Source organism: Neodiprion lecontei, chromosome 4 (genome assembly GCF_021901455.1).
Source record: "Neodiprion lecontei isolate iyNeoLeco1 chromosome 4, iyNeoLeco1.1, whole genome shotgun sequence".
Taxonomy (NCBI): Eukaryota; Metazoa; Arthropoda; class Insecta; order Hymenoptera; family Diprionidae; genus Neodiprion; species Neodiprion lecontei.
Window position 1 is genome coordinate 19,074,027 of NC_060263.1, and position 20,983 is coordinate 19,095,009.

Genomic DNA, 20,983 nt, shown 5'->3' on the forward strand with positions numbered 1-20,983 from the left:
TTTATTCCCCGATCGCGTCTAAAATTGTATACCCACAGTCCAAATTATTTCTGATAACAATCCGGAAGCTCTAATTTTAGGTAAAAACCTCTCATTTCCTGGAAGACTCGCGCGGGCGTTAATCATCATCCTACCGGAGGATCATTCAGCAGATAATAATACCCTGATCCGTAAATTCTCAACCACGGACCGGATCACTTACAATACAATACATAGACACGTACAGTGTACCCTGTGTACAGGGTTCGCAAACACGCATTTCCATCTCTCGACAAGCTTCAACTCCACGGGGTGCGTTTCTGGGTGAAGCACAGAATCCTATCGCGAGTCCAATGACTATACATACAGTAATAATAACTACGGTAATAATAACAGTAATAACGAGGGGATTGGATCACGATGACGACTACGACTCGGCTGGTTGTGAGCCGCTTATCGTCTAATGTCTGATGTTGCCCGATTGCGGGTGTCTAACGTTTCAGGTAGGATCTAGGTGCGTGGGCAATTCAGAGGATGTATAGAAACCCGACCCGCCGACCGTCTCTGCTTTACTCTGCGTGGTCGGAGGAAGGGGTTTGGGTTCGATGCGAAGGTTCTCTGCCGGGTTTCGGAGGCGACACGAAGCCACCTATTGAATACCGAGTGAATCGATTCCCCTGCATGCTCTATAACGCACCTTGTACATTGTATACAACCTGCAGGAGCAATTGATACGCGCGTATCTTGCACGCAAGAGCGAATAGCAATTTGCTTCTTCGGCTCGTTCAGTCGCAACACCCCAACAACGTCAGAGATTCGGGATTCTGGGGAATAGAAATTCTTCCAGTCCTTCCTTTCTCGTCCTTACGGTATAAAAGGATGTCAGGGAACATGATCTTCTCTCTTTGTTTTTATCTGCGCATCAGTGTATTCGATGTTATTTGGGAGATACGCGTGTTGCAAAAGCGACGTCAATCTGGATTTTTATATTTTACCGGATGGACGAGAAATTTTACAATGTTTGTACGCAGTATGCACGGAAAATTACTTATTCGTGAGCGGGCTAATTAATTACTTGAGTAAGTTGAACTTTTCTTATAATCGAGACACACTTCTCTTTCAAGTATTCAATTAATTATTGTATCGGCTAATCAGTGTCGAAGAATAGAATATTTTCTTACTTCTACCCAAGTTTTATTTATTATTATTGCTTTCCGTATCTTACAATTCATATAAAATCTGAGTATACATCATCATTTTCGCTTCTCATTGCCATTCATTTTATGCTGTACGCTGTATCGATCACGGGAGTGTGCAGATAGCACTGAATTTTCGTTCGAAATTTCAATTAGTGCTTGATTTTACATACGAACCTTCTACTACACGGTATGAATGCAGCTCGCGTTCGATTTCAAGGGTGGATACATGGCGTATCCACTATTTGTAGGAAATTCTGGACAGTTTTGAGATATTTGACGGCTCTATTCAGGAAAATATACAACGGTTGTTCCGAAAAAGGAATAAATTAGACTGCAAAAAAAATAATAGAATCATAACAATTGTGCCCCGAGGAAATTACAATCACTGTTCGAAATTTAGTATGTTAAACATCACTGAGATTACTTCACTGTGAAAACGAACAGTAAAAAGGGAGAAAAAAAATGGCAAGGCTCTTACGAAATATAAAAATGAAAATAGTGCATCGAAGGGTTAGAATTTTTTATATCCTCGGGATTTCGTTGCACCCTCTTCGGCCGGGCACGTGTCTCTGTCTTATTTACCGCGTCACGTAATCGCTCCCGATCCCGGTGCCTCCCTTTCCTTTCCTCCAGAGGTTCTTGAGCTTTCGCGTCAGGGCGGCGCTGCTGCTGGCGCTAATTTTAATTTAATAAATCTGCCCGTAGAGCAGCTCCTCACGAGCGAGTAGACGCTACTTCATGATTAAGCTTCCCGCAACCCTCGCGGTGCCATTCCGGCATCCCGGCGCCGAGAGAACACCGAGAAACGGGGTTAGCCTGCCGGGGGGGTTGAGGGGCAAGGTTCCTACCGACGGATATATTTCTCGGGCGTAATTGTGAAAGAGGACACGTCATTTCCTCACTTATATTTCACCCCGAATTTACTTCCGCAATGCGCCCGCGTGGCGACCCTCAACTATTAATATTCCTTCCAATGGACTGTGGAAATTCGCCACAGGGTCGTATGCGTAAATACATACCCCGAAATTCCGGTTTTATTCATTACTACGGGTGATAAACGTTCTCAATTCAAGAAAGCTCGTTTGCTAACTGTTCATCGCGTTACAAATTTTTACGTGAAAATATGCCCGACATTTTAAAAGCTTTTCAGATTTCGAACGTTTTTATTGCAGCTTTTGCGCAGAACGGAAATTTGCAGAGTAGTTTAAATAACGGGCAAACTATTCTTGCCGTCATTATCTTCAATCTAGAATATCGCTCGATAATTATCGAGGGGTGAAAAAAATCTTACAGGCGAAATAAATTACCAAGTGTATCAAACGGCGGCCATGTTGATTTCTTCATACAATTTTAATCGTACGGGGAAACGTGCAAGTATTTGTTATTTTCTGAAATCACACTCCCAAAAATGCGAATGAATTTCCAATCTACAAGTCAAGTAATAGAAAAATTCTACGACCATAATGTGAAAGCGTTTTTTTACAGCGCAAAGATGGAACAAGACAGAAATTCGAATGAATTGAGTGAGTGCAAAAAAAAAAAAAAAGAACGTGACATCATCTATAACTTCGATTGCGGATAATCGTCGACGATTTATCATAATGTCGTCGAGCCAGACAAACTGTAGCGCGGAAGAAAATCCGATAACGGGTATGACGCGTCATATATTTGTACATAGGTAAAAGAGTTCTGTACAGAATAGCGCGGCATCTATAGAAGAATAAAAGAAGTAAAAATAGAGTAGCGGAGACGGTACGAACGAAAGTAAGAAAGTTCTATAACGGGTGTGTCTAGAACGTGGTGGTGATTTACGTTCGGTAAGCTTGCAGATCCAAACTCTTGCGAAAGACAGATCAGAAAAGTTTCGCGAGCCAATCACGATGCCGGGATCAGACCGCCGATAAAAATGACAAAGTCGAAAACTTTTTTTTTACCGAAACTCCACTCGCTCTCTCTCATCGACTTTTCCCCGCTCCGGTATCGATATCAATATTATTATCATTATTATTATATATTATTATTATAGTTGCCACGCGTGTCGTTTGATATTGTGCGAAATAAAGAAGGAGCGGGAAGTCTAATTGCGAAAAAAGTAAATTTCGAAGGAACGTGAAATTGAAAATGATGAGCGGGTCCTCTCCCGGCCAATGAATTCACTTTACGCCCGCGAAACTTGAACGCTATTAAATCTCTACCCAACAAAAGAGATGGGTGGGCGGTTTGAATTCAGTCTGTCTTATAAAAAAGCCGTAAAATCGCTTTTAACGTTACCTGTCATCATTCACCGACGCGTATACGTCCGCCTGGTGTACGGTATACGGATACACGGGTCGTAAAATGGCGGTATAACTATCCCTAAAGAAGCTTTTATCGCTAAATACGTGACGTCCATGAGCCGCGAGCCAGAAACGTGTCGTACGTGACACGACCGCAACTCAGACTTTTCTCTATCACAGCTCGAAATCGCTGATTCTATAACTTGGGGTTTTTCATTTTTTTTCTTTTATTATCTTGGTTTTTAATTTGTTTTTAGCCGTTTCGGACGGGTCGAAAGGGATGATATTCAAAAATGGGATATTGAATTGAATTCGTCGCATGGTTCGTTGATTTTTATCGTAAATGAATCCCATCTACGGATTACAACTTCAGTCTATATATGCTTCTCGTATCATCAAAAAGGCAAAATTTTCAGATTCAGGATCGATCGAGGATAGTAAACTAACGCCTCCGTCAGAAATTTGTAAAAAATCTGATCATGCAGATTTGTCTAACCGTGTTCGGTGAATATGGTCGGTCAATACCTGCAGATAAACGACCGAACATACATTTTGAATATATGTAAGAATACCGAATACGAGATCGGTTTTCTATTTGCTGGTGCCAAGCGGGGAGTTTCACCGAAAACAACTGGTATAAATCGTTTAGGAACGCGGTGAAATGAATCCGATGATTAATAAAAATCGGGAAAGCAACGCGCTTCGTTGATACAAAATAAAAAGATTTGATAACGTGATCCTTTTTTGCGTTATATTAATCGAACTTCGCGATTTTAGAATTCATTTTAGGTTAGGTTTAAAACCGAATCCAAGACTCCGGACTGTACCTTTGAAATTTCATTTTCATCGGATTTTTGATCAAATAGCTTTTCAGTCTCAAGTAAAAATATTCGATAACGTGATCCGTTTTTGCGTTACATTAATCGAACTTCGCAATTTTAGAATTCATTTTGAGTCAGGTTTAAGACTAAATCGAAACCTTCGGATTGTACCATTGAAGTTTCATTATCGCAAGGTTGTTGACCGGATAACTTTTCGGACCGGACTCTACGTTCGAAACGCATCCTTAAACTGAAAACGGAGGTGTAAGACACGCGGCGTGGAGAGGTTTACTATTCTATTAGCATGAGTGCATCGATTCGAGTGGAGTGTTTACACGATTCGGATCCTTTTCGCGTGCCGAAAATGGGGAACCGAACCGTGAGATATATTGCCTGGAAGAATAAATTGAAGCAACGATATATCTCGGACCTTTCGCGAATATATGTTATACACAAGGTTACATACCAATACACATATATATACCATCTGCGCAAAGATCAGTCGGCATCGATGTTTAGAAAGCCGGAAAAGTTTCTTGCCTTTTGAACAGCGTGTATTGAATGAAAAAAGTACCCATGTATACATAGACGTATATATATATACACTGTACATAATGCGCAGCTATAAATTGTGACTCTGAATTTGATGAAAGTAGGAAAAATGAATATCAGAGGAATATATTCCCCTATACAGAAATTCCGAGAGTACGCAGAGGCGGAGTGAATTTTGCTTCTGACATATTTCTTGGAAAGCACATATAATTATACTCGCCTGTCGGGTATTTTATTTAACGCACATGTATTATTACGCTGGAAATTAATTTTCGTACGTACCTGACATAAGTACAAAAGGCCCCGTTCTCCTTTTTTCACGCTCATTTCTTCTTCTCCTGTAATTACATGTACCGTATGTACATATAAACACGTAAAGAGGGCCGATCGAATTTCGTTAAATTGATCAACTGAATAATAAAAAAGTGTGATTTTATAATATTTATATATCTACCTAACCGTTAGATGCGATTTATTTGGTAACTGATATTACATCGATTTCCTAAAATTAAATATATTGTATACGTATATATCTATATGTATATTGTCATAGATATAATTATACAAAGGTTCAGATAGATCTCCGAGCAATGTTGTTCGAGATATACATATACATACATATATGTACGTACGCATACATACGCATTCTTATATACTTACAATGTATATGTATGTATGTGCATATATACGGATAAGTTTTCCTGCTTACTCTCATTTTTTTATAGTTTTTTTAATTTTTCTTACTTTTTTACAAACACTAAATTATTAGAAAAATACATAATTTATGAAAGAGGGGCGGGGAGGAGGAGGGAAAATGGTGGGTGAAAAAGCGACTGAAATCAATCCCTCGTTTAGATTGAATCCGTTATATAACAAATCATAAATCGCATTCTCACGTCGATTGTGATAAATGGAAATAAATGTGATAATAAAACCAATCAAACGATAAAGCCCGTCGATAGTTTCGACTTTTTCATGCGTATGTTAGACGTTTCAATCCGTTTAATCAAATCAAGACTGAACAGTATTCGCTGAAGTTTACTTGGGAGAAAAAAAGAGACATGACGAACGTAACAGAAAAAAAAAAAGAAACATTGAATGATAATAACGATAACGAGTAATCAGCTTATCGTGGACGTAGAAGTTCGATGAAATATGTAATGGATAATAATTAAAACGAATACGCACAAAATTCCTTGAAGGATTTTACACCGCTTCGATGCTGTTTTCGTATTCGCGCTTCGAATTGAGAACATTTGTGATCAGAGAATTAGAAGGCATGATAAAGAACACGGGTAAATTAATTGTGCAGTTTTTTTTTTTTCACTCTGTCTTCAACCAACAAAACTTGAAAATTTGACGTAATCAAACTAAGATTTGTATACTTTTTAAATGGCATTCGCTAAATTTTTGCCTGGTTTTCAAAACCTCGTGAATGAACACGACTGAAAATCACGTATCAAGAAAAAAAAAAAACAAAAAAAAAAACACGAAATGAAAATTGTTCATTTTGATTAAATTTTTTTAAAATCACTTACGTTTGCTGCTGAATTGGAAATTATCGAAAGAAAGAAGTAAAAGAAAAATTCGATCCTTTTAGAAAGGATTCTCGTTTTGTTTCTTTCAGTATTATAACCGCGAGATATTTTCTATAACTTCAGTAATCCTGCATATGCTAATCGATTCCACGATAAATTTCGGCATGTTAAACCGCATCGTCGTGTATTCAAAACCGTATTAAAAATCTTGTGCGTACGTTCGTATTCGTTGATATGTCACCACGATTAAGTCATACCTCAATAATAATAACAATAATATTGATAATAGTCGATAACCGTGATATTCACGCGTAGTCATTACAATATACGTATAACCAAATGTATCTTTTCTAATTTCGTTACAATGAGCTTCTTCGTATAATAATAATAATAATAATATTTTTTTTTTTTTTGTTTTTCATCTTTTATTGATTTCGGGTCAATTTTGATCGCGAATTAGGCTACGTACACATTATATTTCGTGATGTTACGTACTGTAGCTAATATGCAGTAATAATGATAATAATAATAATAATGTAATGTTTAGGTATCGTAAATGTTTTTTTTTTTTTTTGTTTTTCTCTCTTCTGTACAACCGATATCAGTGATAATCTATTATATATGCATATATATATACATATATATAATATATCGTATTATACAATCAGCTGTTTTTTTTTTTTTTAATTTTTAGCTACTTATCGTTAAGTTAGAATTAGTTTAGTTCAGGTTGTTTGGAGTCGCAGTTCTTGAACAACTATTTTCCGTACACGGTTTTAATAATGATAATAATAACACACCCCTTAGGTAAAGACGCACGGCGAAAGATAAACCGAATTCCGAAACATCCGAACACCGATCAAGTATCCAAACTATTCGTACATTATATAATATATACATATACATGCGCCGCAGATAATAATTGATTGCATCGAATTACGGATACGCCTTGACTGACAATAACACTTCCCTTTCTATCATTTTCTTTCTCCCAAAACTAATTCGATAAATTTTTCTGCCCATGTTTTTCAATTATTCGTACTATTAAAAGTACTAAGTACTTGCATCAATAATCCTCAGCCCACTTATCACAACGAATTATCATTGATCAATTGAAGTTTCGTTTTTTTTTTTTTAAACTTGTTCTTTTTTTTTCACGGTTTTCATGTTCTCAATATATTTCCCACGCCATTTTTTTCCTTCCGTCGTATAAATTTTTAAAATTTTGCGATTTCTCTACGCATACCATTTGCTTTCATTCTTTTATTTTTTTTTTTTATTTATTTATTTTTTTTCAAACCCCGTGTACGCGACGACTTGTTCTATTTACTCTGCGGCGTATTTATATAACTAACATTCCCGACGGTTCGTTAATACTAATTGATTAACGTCAGCACAATTATGTACACGCGGTATACGTACAACAGCCAGACGGAAATTGATCGCAGAGTCTGCGCATTTGCAAAATTGCGAATTTAGAGACAGACGGAGTTTATATAAAGCACACTCTGCGAATGGGGGGGGGGGGGGGGGGGGGGGGATTGCTGCACGATCCAAGTTTTTTCCCCAATTATACCGGAAAATTATGCTGACGTACGAATTCCATTTTGTTATTCTCTCCTGCTAATTTTTCGCGAATATAACGGTAGGTAATAATAATGATGGCAATAATTAAATATCTTCAGACGGTTGTTCTTCTTTTCTGTTTTTTTTTTTTTTCCTTTCCGAGTGCTATTTTTATTTTTTTTTTTTACCTTGGGGTCAAATTCATCCTTTCTTCGTTGACTTGAAGTTATATCATACATATATATTATGATTATTTATATACGTTAATATAGCGTATTTCGTATGATACCGTATGAATATATCATATTAATTATAAATGCGTACGATAATTGATATTTTATATATATATATATATATATATATATATATATATATAATGTGTACAATAACTACATGTATCACCTATTCAATATGTATATATGCAGTTCGTATAACATGATAGGTGAATTGTAATGTTATATAACATGATCTAATATGTTAATATTATTTAAGGTAGATAAGGTATAAATTAACTAATCACTTATAACGATAATATATATTTATATCATATGTGTACATATATATATATACATATATATATATATTATACATATATATACATGTACATATATACATTATATAATATATAATATATCGCATATTGATTCTGTCATTTCTATTTTTATTACTCGTATTTCGATACGTAAGACAATATTATTTATTGTAGCGTACGCGTATCGATTTATTATTATTATTAATTTTTTTTCTTTTGTAATTCCCTTATTTTTCAATTAAAGTACCCAAGTATGGATAATTTGTTAACATATTTATATACTATAAGTAGTTTCTATCGTTTTTCAATTTTTTCCTCTTCATCTTCTGTAATTTAATTTATTCTCAAATTCATATCGTTACCGCGATTAGTTTGTTCGAATAGTTATCCCCTTAGTCTATTCTTATTTTCTCCTCGTTTGTTTTCCTTTTCACCTGTTCCCCTGAATATTTGTCTATTTCATTCTCGAGATTCTCCCGAAAAATACATAGAAATATACATGATTCGATGCGGTTTTCAAAAGATTGATACACGTACCATGACAGTTTATTTCGTGGATGGCTTGTTCTCCTATACATATATTTATTTATATATTTAAGTGGTATATTTTCTTCGTCTTTAGTGAATTGTTTTTGTTTTATACTTTCTTAGGTAATTGGCGCTTTTCATTTTTTGTTTTATTTTCATTTATTTTTCTTTTTCATTTTTTTTTTCTTCTCTTCTACATCGTTTTCGTATCGAGAGCCTGCACGCTGAGTTGCATTTCAAAATATTAAGAGAAAAAAAAAAAAATAAATAAATAAAAAATAAAAAAAATTAAAAAAAAAAAAAAAAACTTCACTTCGGCATAAGTCGAAGAAAAAAGCATGATAAGAACGAAGGATTCAGAGGGAAATTCGATAAGAGTTCGGCACCTATTTATTGTTTTATTTCTTATTTGTAGTCGAAATTCTATCGATTTTAATAGTTTTGAAACATGTCTCGTTTGCTCATTTTTCTTCGAATCTCCGTCCGTCGTGTGAGATGATAATCAAAATTTTGATTCATCGTATATTGGAATATTATAAATATACCTATGTATATATAAAAATCGATGCATCAAGTACATAAGAGTATACCTCATTTCTCTGCGATAGTTGTAAATACATGCAGGAATTTATGCAATATGGGGGCTAACGATACAATATATATATATATTGTAATTAATTGTTAATGTCAATTGTGTATACGTTGTGTGAATAACTGTTACTTTTTTTCCAAATTGTTGTTCCTTTCAATTTTTTATCCTTCTTCCTGGCGCGTTTCCTTTGTTTTTTTACACCTGTTTAGAGATATTCAATGCAAAAGGGCGCTCGTTACCGACCGAGTCGTATGGGGCGGAAGATCCGGGGGCTCGGTTGAGGCCCCCGCGTACCCCTATGCCGTTAAACCGAGCCGATGTATTTTCGCCGATAGGAAATTGTGGAGGACGAAGACTATCGGCTTCGGACAACTCTCCAGGTCGAGTTCCTGTAACAAAATCCGTTTTTCCTGTGCACCCCCCGATATCTTGAGTATTTATAATCTATCGTTATCATCCTGTCATCGCCGACGATATTCGCATGCGTAAAGGACGTATCCCGTAAGAATTGATTTCGTGAAAATCGAAGAGAAAAATGATTTTGCTTCTAGTCCAGGTCACGGTTGAATCAATATAACGTAACTTTGATCAAATAAATGCATACGACTCAAAGTTACTGAACGAATAACCGAAAAACAACTAATTTAATACAACGTCGAACTAAATAATGAAAAATTTCGTAATAACCACGACTTTTTGTTATTATTATTGTTATTTTCTTTTATTGTTATGTTTGTTTCGTATTTTATTTTTCGCATAACATAAAGAAATTGCACGGATTCTACAAAATCGCAATAATAAATTTTTAGTATTCATGCCATTACTTTGTTTCTGCGTCGAATGAAAATGTGTTTCAGTGCTTTTTTTCAGAATTGTATATAGAATTTGATTTCTGAGGCCTTTTTTGCGTTTGAAATACGTGGACTTCGATATTTGGAGATACATAATGTACATCGACGTCGAAATCGTTCGGAGCATCCCCTTAAAGGAACGGACCTATCTATTCGTCATAAAAACGAGTATTTCGTAAACTTTCGAAACGTTTATCTTCATCAGGCGAAAGGTGTCGATTTTTTAAAAATATTTCAGAAGCTATATCGTTCATCTCGTATAAAATATGACCATTGAAATATCTGATATCAAATCCGAAGTAGACAAACTTGTACAAAAACACTTATAAAACGTTTAATTCAAATTCTAATTGAGCGAAAAAACATAAATTTAATTTTTTATAGAATGCAATCAGAATACTTTCTTTACACTTTAATACAGATTAATTGTCCATACACCTTTGTCTACTCTGCGAATTATTATCGTTTTGTTTATCAAATCAGAGCTAAAATGAACACGATTCAAAAACTGTTAGCCTTTCTTCGATTAAAGTATTCATATTTCGTAAAAACGTGACGTCACATAGATCGATTCTTTGGTTAATTTTCTAGCAACGACATTCTTTCCTAATCTAAACAAGCAATTCGGAGAGAGAGAAACCGGACGATTCGGAAAAAATTCAGTAAACTCACGATTTCCCCGTCTTCGCCCTCGAAGTCGAGCCACAAAAGCCGGTTTCCATCGTCCGCGGAAAGTCTTAGCTTGTCGAAAGAGCGTCGCCACAGAGGAGCAGGCGCTGATCCGGGGCTAACTCCGTTTCCTAGGGACCTGGAACCCGCGGCATACAAGGCAAAGCCTTCTTCGTGATTGACGACCAATTGGCAAGATCTGCCCTGCCAAACGCAGCCTGAAATTCATAACGGTTCTTGCCTTACCGATTGCTTGCTAGCTTGCTAGCTTGCCGCAGGGAATCGGTGAGAAGGCGTTTCTTACGGAAAATATTGCGAATCGAAAGATCGCAGAGATAACGGAATCGAAAATTGAATAATCAATCGAAGACTGTTAGCTACAGCAATGTTCATTAACGGGTTACCAATCGCTCCATTTTATTTTGTTTCGAATCAAAACTGAACCGAGTTTTCTTTCTATGCATAGAAATTTTATGCGTTTATGATCAATGTAACGATTGTTTCTACCGTCACTTACGGCGCTATTCATCGGCGGATAAAATTGACTTACAATTGGAGAGGAAACTCGATCCAGTTTTTATGATAAAAACATGGCGAGTCACTGGTAACCGATTAATGAATATTGCCGTATAAGAGATGAGAGATAATGACTACAAGTCATGAGTAATGGTTAAGAACGGAAAATGGCCAAGAAGGCAAAAAACAACAAGCTCAAACAATTGTCAACAGAGTATGCATAGAAGACGGTTAGAGGATAATCGAAAGTGATCGAAACAGGATTAAAATTGCTGAAAAGGAAAAATCTCATGGCAAAAAAGAAAACCTGAAATAAACCTGAACGATGTTCAAATGGCCCAATGTGATTGAAAAATCCATTAAAAACAAGAAAATGATAAACAATGGAGGGGGAGGGAAGAACAAAATTCAAGAAAATATTCAGAGAAAGTTGATGCGGTGACAAATCGATTGGAAAAACCGTGAAAACCAATCAGACATAGAAAAATAGCAAGAGAATAGGACGAAACATGATCAACAGTGACCAAAAACTCCAAAAAAAAGTTCATTCAGATTTAACAAAATTTTATAAAATCATAAACAACATATATATGTATATATATATATATATATAATTTCAAATAACACATTGTTTACCTTTCTTCAAGACTGATAAATTTGTCTTTTTTCCAGTAATACAATTCACGAATTATACATTTTACACAATAATACATGCATCCCAACAAAGTACTTGTTTTGGAGAATAAATCCGTTTACAGTGGAGTATAAAATATATTAATAAAAACCAACAGCGTTCGTAAAAAGAAACAAATAATAACGGTAATTTCATTATACCAAAAATGCGAATTTTTTTTGCATTCTGGGAGTCGAGACGAAAGTCTTCAATTATTTCGAACACACTTACTCTTCCGATTGAGAGCAGGTAGGTATTTTATGAATAAATATTTCGTGACAATAAACAACCTACCTTGCTGAACGAAATATGCAAATTTGAAAAATATTCAAAAATCCCTGAGAAGACACCAGAAACATAAAGAAAAACAACACCAAAAACTGATCAAGAGACGGTAGAAAAATCACATCTCAAAAATAGGAATAAATAGAATAAACAAATGACAAATGGTATACGTAATGCGAAATAGAGAGAGAAAGATAGAGAAAAAAAAAAAAAAAAGAAAACGAGAACGAAATACGGGTTTTTTACTCACGGACGGCGTATTCGCGTAGAGAATGTGCGGCGGTGTGACAGCCCTGGACGATGGCTCTCGCCCAGGTGGCAAGATCCCTTCTTGTCTCTGCCCGCAAATGGTGGGTAACAACGCCATCGATCGTACCGACGCGTACTGCGAAGGTACCACCGTGCTGAGTACCGGAAGTGCCACTGCTGCTGCTGCTGCTTGCGGCCGCCTCGCCTTGGCGAGGAGTCGAAGACGACACGAGCCTGCAAAGTTGACCGAGAAATTGAAATTTTTAGCAAGAATGAAGAGGAGAATTAAGAACGGCTGTAAGTGCCATTTTTCGAAGAAAAAAAAACAACGAAAAGCAAAAAGAAAATGCGTATGCAAATAGTGAAACAAATAAAGATATTATAATCAAAGTCTCAATACTGTTATACGAATTTGAAAATCCTTGCTGTTGCTTGAACCGCTAATTCGTTTTTCTTTGAAATTCAAATCTCCCAATCTATCTTCACGTTTGAATATAAAGGTTATAATTCAATACACGTGGTACGAGGGTTAAAAAATTTCTGGGTGGAGAATTAGTATAAACTAGCTGTAAAATCCTCGCTCGCTAAAGCTTGCTCCGAGTCGGATGCCTAGTGTAGCTAATTTTTGTGCTCGTACGCTCGCTTACTCGATGTCAGTGTTTTACCAGATGATATGAGATTAATGAGATACTGGAGGGCGAGATTCACCAGGTAAAGGACCTAGGGTGCAGAAACTACGGTGTGCTTCTCATGGAAGGCAACATTCACCATAACTACGGAGCGCTGGTTCTGGAGTTCGAAATTCACCACGTAGCGGACCTGAAGCGCAGGAACTACAGAGCGCTGTTCCTGGAAGTCGAAATTCATCAGGTAAAGGACCTGAAGCGCAGGAACTACGGAGCGCTCGTCTTGGAAGTCAAAATTCACCAGGTAAAGGACCTGGTGAGCAGAAACTGCGGTGCGCTGTTTCCGGAGATTGAAATTCACCAGGTCGCGGACTTGGAAGTCGTATTTTATCAGGTAAGTCACCTGGAGCGCAGGAACTACGAGGAACTACCGAGCGCTGGTCCCGGAGGTTGAAATTTAGCACGTGAAGAAGCTGGAGCGCACGAACCACAGAAAATTACTCGTAAAGGTCAAAAGTCATCAGATCGTGAATCTGGACAGCCAAAACTTCGGAGCGCGAGTCCCGAAGGTCGAGATCGACCAGGTGGAGGACCTGGACAGTCAGAACTCTGGAAAATTAGTCCTGAAGGTCAAAAGTCACCAGGTAGCGGACCCGGAGCGCAGAAAATACGGAGCGATTGTCCTGGAAGTCGAGTTGCACCAGGAAGCGAACCCGGTACTCGAAATTTGCGGAGCGCGATTCTCATCCGTCCGCTCCACTGCGCGGTTGTTTCCTGACTGACGAATTCGGCTAGGTGCTTTTCGTCTATATAGATCGATCACGTCGAGAGAAAAAAAAATGTCGGTGACGTCACTTTCTGAACATCCAAAATTTGGTTTCGAACTTTAACACTATGTATGATTGTGAATTCGACACCCTGTGTTCTACGATAAGTTTATAGACGATCACCGAGCACCGCGTACCTGCATACCTACATGTTATACGTAGGTATATCGGATCGCGCCTACCCTTCATCCATTAATCCGAATCACTGGTCAGCGAACCTCCCGCAGGCTATAAGGGGTGGTGAATAAATATAGTGAGCTCGTAAAATAGACCGTGACACATTGACGGGCGGCTCGGGCTTAATTATCGAATTTAGTCAGCCATAAACTCGCTTCTACGTATGACGCGTATTATTATTATTATTGTTTTTATACTATAATTAAGAGTGCAGAGTGAAATTATATGTTGATTTCAGTTTACGAAATATCACTTATGCGTGGATTCGACTTATTTTTTTATTTCTCGAAGAGCGGAACTACCACAAAATGTTTTTATAAGACAATATTCAAGATGATGACGTTGCGGTGATGCGCACGGGCCTCGCGATAAGAGTGTTACACTTTTGTATTTTCATTAAATTACAAAGATCTCTGTGAAAATACACAAGTACAAAATACTGGATTCGTGTGAAGAAAAGCTTGAATATCGATACTGCACTGAGAGAAATTTTTAGTTCCGGTTATCGCTCAGTCCTTGACTATTTTCATTGTTTACCACAAGCGAAAAATTATAGTTCTAGGTACAAAATGAAAATTGGTTTGCAGTTTCTGTTACCGGAAAGTCAAGTATCCGTTACTATTCTTTCTCATTAGGATCGGACGTGTTACTATATTTTCTTAATCGCTTCACAATCGTTCAAAATCTAGTCCATCAGTGCGATATCACTCTACGATGGCTCGTCTTATTCAAGAGACTAATTTCCACGAATTAAGTCGATTATGAACAAGAAATATCAGTATCGAAATGCCGACTGATAGAGTCAAAAATACAATCCCTTTTAGTAACTTTGCAGGTAATAGTCTCCTGATTAAGATGAGCCACCGTGGAGTAAAATCGGAGCATCGACGCCCAAGCTCTTGTTTATAACTCCTGTATTTTCGATTTCTGCATTTTTAAACATACATACGTAGTTTACAAATATAATAATTCAATACTCAACTACAGACTATCTCGTAATAAAATCAATCAGAAGTATCGATATCTGGCGTGCAGTCAATTTCCTTACTAAATAACATATAGTTTACACCAATTCCGCATTACATCATCCCTCACAGCCGCTCCATTTCATTTCGCGCAACGAAGAAAAAACTTGAAACCGAAACACCTCCCTCCCTCCTCCTTATCTCCCCGTGTCAAAAGAATAAAAATAAGAAATAAAAAATAAAAAATAATAAAAAAAAAAAAAAACCGCCATTACAGGCAGGGTTATAAATGCTCGAGTGCGGCGAGATCAAACCGAGTGAAATAAGCGTTGCACGCGGGGGAGGAAAGAAGCAGCAGCGCGAAACGTCTCGAGGGTGAGTTGCGGCCCCGTTTCGTCTCTCGTCACAGCGGGACGATGCAGGGGTTGAAGAAAGGGGTCAGACTGCTGCAAGAAGAAGGGAAGGAATGCGGCGGCGGCAAGGTGAAAGGGAGGGAGGTGGAAAAGTTTTATCTCCCGCGTCAAAGATGACGGAGACGAATGGGCGACCTCCGACACGGTATCTTGGACCGTTCTTTATTATCGGGCTTCCTGTATTAACGTTTCCCTGAGCGCGCTAGGTCGACTTAAGAAGTCACCCGTGCAGCCTCCCTCGGAGAACTCGACTTACCGCGTGGTGTTTACCTGAGCTGTTTACACCCCTTTCGCTTCCTGGCGAATAGCGAAGAGTGAATATTCCCGGTACTGTGCGCCCAGTCAACTAATTAAACGTGGATAGTAAAACGAAGCGTGACTCTTAAGCCGGGGTCGTTAACTAGATCAGCTCTTCCGCTCCGTACTTGCCCACCCCCCGTATGGGGGGGGAGGTGGGTGAACCGGTCCCCGTTTAACCGAGGAAAAGACTCTCCGCATCCCCCGTGTTCATTAATCGGTAAATACACACTGGCACGCGCAGGTTATGCCCTGTGTAAACGCATATGTATGGGGCATTCCGTGAGGTATTGATTGAGATCGGAAGTTGAGATTTTTGATTTGATTAGGAAATTTTTATACGTATATTACTGGTTAAAAATAGAATTGGTTTTTTTTATAGTTTTTAACTGGCCCTATCTGAGATGAAGAATATTTTGTTCAAGCGACTGTCCAAGAGTGGTCGGACTCTTCCTTCCGATTTTTTCGAAAGTTTCTTTTTATCTAAGGTACAAAAAAAAAACAAACAAGAAGAAAACGCTGGCCTACTTCGACTCTAATTGTAAAGCTCGAAAAATTGGATACGTGACACTGAAATTCTCAGAATTATCTCAGATTTTGGAATTGCGTCGATCGGTATGTTCGATTACAAAAATTGAAGTTAGTTCTAATCGATTCAAAGAAATACCGAAAAGACCTGAATGTCTTCAAAAGTAAGAACAATTGTACAAGAAATTGCGGGGCAGATTAAACACGTCGAGGGTCAGATCCCGGTTGAAGTGGTATGGAACGCACTATATATAACCATCCAGACCATGACTGTAAGAAATTAATTAATTATCGTTCAACACTCACGGACCGACGCCACGGGAATCAATTGTCGTTCCCTTTTCAGAACCGAATTCTCTATACACGGACCAGAAATTGATTTTTCTAATGATGGGGGAGCGTCGAAAAGAGACAGGAAAAAAGGACGGTGGCGAAGAATTTATAATACATAGATGAGGCCGAGTATGTGGCTGAATCGGAAGTGAGAGAGAGAGAGACAGATCGAATCGTCGGGAAAATCGTTACGTATCCAACTTTTCAAGAGCGATACTCAGTTTCGATGAAGGGAGACGGTTATTTTTTTTTTTTTTTTTTCTACAACGAAGCGTTTCTCTGGGTGAAAAAGTGTGGAAAGTGATTGTTGGGAAAAATTCTGCTTATTAATTTTTGTAGGTGATTAACTTTGAGAGATCGTAAATAATCGAGAAATGATTGTTACGGAGTTAAAAAATAATAGAATGAGAAAAGAAAGGAAATGCTAAGGTGAGAGCTGAAATGATCCGTTAATAATGTTAAAACTGCAGTGAAATATGATTCGAGAAATTCATAGCGTGAGTCAGAAAATGATTAAAGTGTCGCTGAAATGAAATTGGAAAGTCATTCGAACAGAGTCAATTAGTTACGAATTATTGAACAGAGCGAAAATGACCAAAATGACGCAAGAAAAAAGCAAAAGAGTCGCAGTTAGGCGGGACAAGTTAAAATTACCAAAAGTTATTACCAAATCATTAAACTACACCAGATATGTCCAAAATATAGTCAAGAGAGAAGGTTCGATAAAATGAGCCGAGCCTGTAAAATGCGGTTGAAGAATTATCGATGTTTTTCAACATGACTATAAATGGTTGAAAGCTGGCGAAAATTAGATTGAATAACCAGAAATTGACCGAGGGGCAGTAAAATAATGTCATGCATAATACAAAAAAACGGTGAAAAAATAAAAAAAAAATTATGAGAAAAGGTTGAAGGGTATTCTAATATATCAATGAAACAGCCAAAAATGATGAGCGGTTTAGAAAATTAGATTAAAAATTACCAAAAAATATCCGGAGGAGATGAGAAGTAAACGAAATGCGAAAAAAAAACCATTTGCAGCAAGTAAAAGAAAATGAATAAAACAGCCAAGAAACTAGAATTGTACGGTTGATCGATTCACCATAGACTTTGATTAATTGTGTTGTTAATCAATCGATTACTCGTTTTTCCAATTAATCAATCAATCGGCTCTTTCAATTTACCGTTTTATTTCGACGAATCAATCAATCGGCTCCTTTAATTACTCATTTTTCGATCGTTCGATTGATTGACAAAACAATTAATCGAAATCTATGATGAATCGATTAATTGCAAGGTTATACAAGTTTCTCCAACGTACGAAAAAGTTGACGAACGTGCAAAAAGAAATTGTCTCTTTCAATCCTCGGCAAATAACGAGCCTTAACTTGCATATAATCTTGACCTACTTCGATCTTTACTTTACAATAAAATTAATTAATTATGTTTCGTTAAAAGCGAGGCGTTCGTCACTTATTATACCCTTTCAGACTTGACTTTTGGGCGAATCGATGTACCAGGCAAGAACGTATCACCATCTGAAGGATGAATCATCGAGTGCACAAAAAGACGACAAAATCGAACGCATGAATTGCAGGATTTTTTACATGCCGGCAGCCTGTATACCTAAATAATTTGCCAGAATATTGAAGTTTTATTTCACAGTTGAGTTCACAAACTTGAGAGAGAACAATGAATTAAGAAATCGGTAAAATACGAGTGAATTTTTAACAGTCAAAAGGGAGATACTGGGAATTTTGGTCGGATCGTAATTAATTTCTATTGAAAAGCTTGTTCATCGCACAGAGGAAGGAAAAAAGAAACGAATCTCCTTAATTTGTCAAATTTTGTCACCCCTATTACCTACTAATTGTTATTTTACCAAATCGGTTGGAAGGAGAAGCAACTATATATATTATAAACGTTATTCAGAGTTTCACGTACAGTTTCAACTGACACGCATTGTATTTTGCATTTTTCATTCAGTATAGAATAATTATTTTGGATTTATCACCAAAGTGGATATTTTTGAAAAGTTCTTACAATCTGTTATCGGGTCAGGTAAATAGCGAGCCCGAGAATCGAAACAAAATTTCATAATGTTTCATAGAATATCATGGAGATCCAAAATTTCAGTGATACTTTTTCGGATTTAATGGATCTGAACGAATTTTATAAAATTTTTTTGAGGCTTTGTAATATTTCAAAAAACTTTGTACAGGATTTCACTATGGATTTTACTAGATCCAGATAGATGAGTTTCTGCAAAAATAATTCGAAAAAGATACTAATTGTTGTGAAGAAGCGCTTATACATCGATTTATTCTTTCAATTCAAATTACCACTAAATAGTAAAATATTCCAGAAGTTTTGTTCCTATATTTGTTTCACGGTGTTTTATTATGTTCAATAAATTATTCCTTGCAAATTTACTGAAATAGCTATATTTTCTTTTTAATAAATGATTAAATATCACTGTATGTTGATTAAAAAATAAAAGATAAAAGTGCAATCTTTGTTTTGTTTTTTATAATCAGTATTCAACGATAACCGTTGTTATGGAAAAAAGTGTATTATTGAAATTGTATATATAATAGTTTACTAAGTAAAAATAAGTGATGACAGAGTAAAATTAAAATAATTTCTATTAGGTTTTCCACGATTTAAGAAGATGTAGTGTAATAATACCTGTAATCTGTATCGAGGCTCTTGTTTATAATTTTAAGCATTTTCGTATAAAAAATAATCGTGGCTTATGAATATATTTATTATAAAACTAATCATCGTGCGCGTATCTCGTAATAAAATTATCAAAAATTATTAACTTTCAACTGGTGCACCGCTTTAAGCGTCGAGAGCTGACCTACATACCTTCCGGAAACTATACATGGGTACCTACATAGGTATGCACATACATCCTTATACATCGGGACTCTCTCTCGCTCTATCTCTCTTTCTCACTTGAGGAAAATTCTAATATATGCGTTGACGAGAAGCTCGCAGCTCTACGGGTTATACCTCCAGCCAACAATCCCTGCCCGGCAAGATTTGTTTGACGAGGGTTGCACGGCTTCAACAATTAATCATTTCTAATTACTTAACCATTAATTTATACGTTACACACATCCGCACACATTGCATATACAAATGTGGTGCATAAAGCCGGACTTCTCGCGATTTACGCTATTGGCCATCATTCGTACACGTCCCATTCCTTCGGCTTTCCAAATTTTTATTGTACCGTTTTCGAGTCGTTGAATATATTGGTAAGGCACAAATAAATAATTTTCTTAGTAGTTTATTACCGAATAATCGCACCTCGAGTATTTACCAATTCAATATATTCTAAAGATACTAAAATCGTGAAGAAGAACTTGGGTATCGTCGGTTAACTACAAATTGCTTAAAAATGGTTAGAAAAGTAGCTCATCGCCAGATTCGTTTTATTTCACTCGACCATGCCACATTGCGATCAAAAGGTTACACTGTCAGTAAATTCACAGTGTCGATAAACGTGCCACACCGATTAGCGTAAAATTGAACACCATCGGTGTAAATCGTTCGATTCTTGACACCAAGTGAAAGAAATTATACAATTTCATTATCTTCTATTTTCACATTTTGAAGGAAGTCTCCGTAGCTTAACGAATATAATAATCATCATAAATAATCAATGCGTGGAACTATCTGGTGATAAAATTTTGAAAAAGCATTCATTTCCCGCCAACCGAGATCCTTAAATTTACATAATTTCAAGGTTGCCGCACACCTGGAAAACCTCAAAAACCTAGAAATGTCGGGGGATTTTTAAATTGGGCATGGAAAAAACTGAAAATATCACTTTTCTACAATGGGAATTAGAAATGATATTTTGAGATACCAAGTTCACATTTTTTCGTCGAGAAACGAAAATTGGCTAAAACTGATATTATTGTACATTGTATTTTCCTTCGATCCGAACTGAATTTCAACCGAATATAGAGTCAACAAC

The 20,983-nt window shown here is 36.7% G+C and overlaps 1 protein-coding gene across 3 annotated transcripts in view; it reads right to left on the minus strand.

The window, feature by feature from the left end:
- Positions 1-6,836: 6,836 nt before the first annotated feature.
- LOC107223683 (beta-1-syntrophin) overlaps positions 6,837-20,983 on the minus strand; it is a 243,491-nt gene continuing 229,344 nt past the window's right edge. For 2 of the 3 annotated variants that reach the window (XM_015663447.2, XM_046738054.1), the window contains exons 6-8: positions 12,828-13,060; positions 11,107-11,321; positions 6,837-9,972 (exon numbers count right to left, since the gene is read on the minus strand). In XM_015663447.2, the coding sequence (XP_015518933.2) occupies positions 9,880-9,972; positions 11,107-11,321; positions 12,828-13,060 (541 nt within the window). In that variant the 3' untranslated portion in view covers positions 6,837-9,879. Of the gene's footprint in view, positions 9,994-11,106; positions 11,322-12,827; positions 13,061-20,983 lie in introns of all 3 variants that reach the window. The other variant, XM_046738053.1, reaches the window with a different exon arrangement.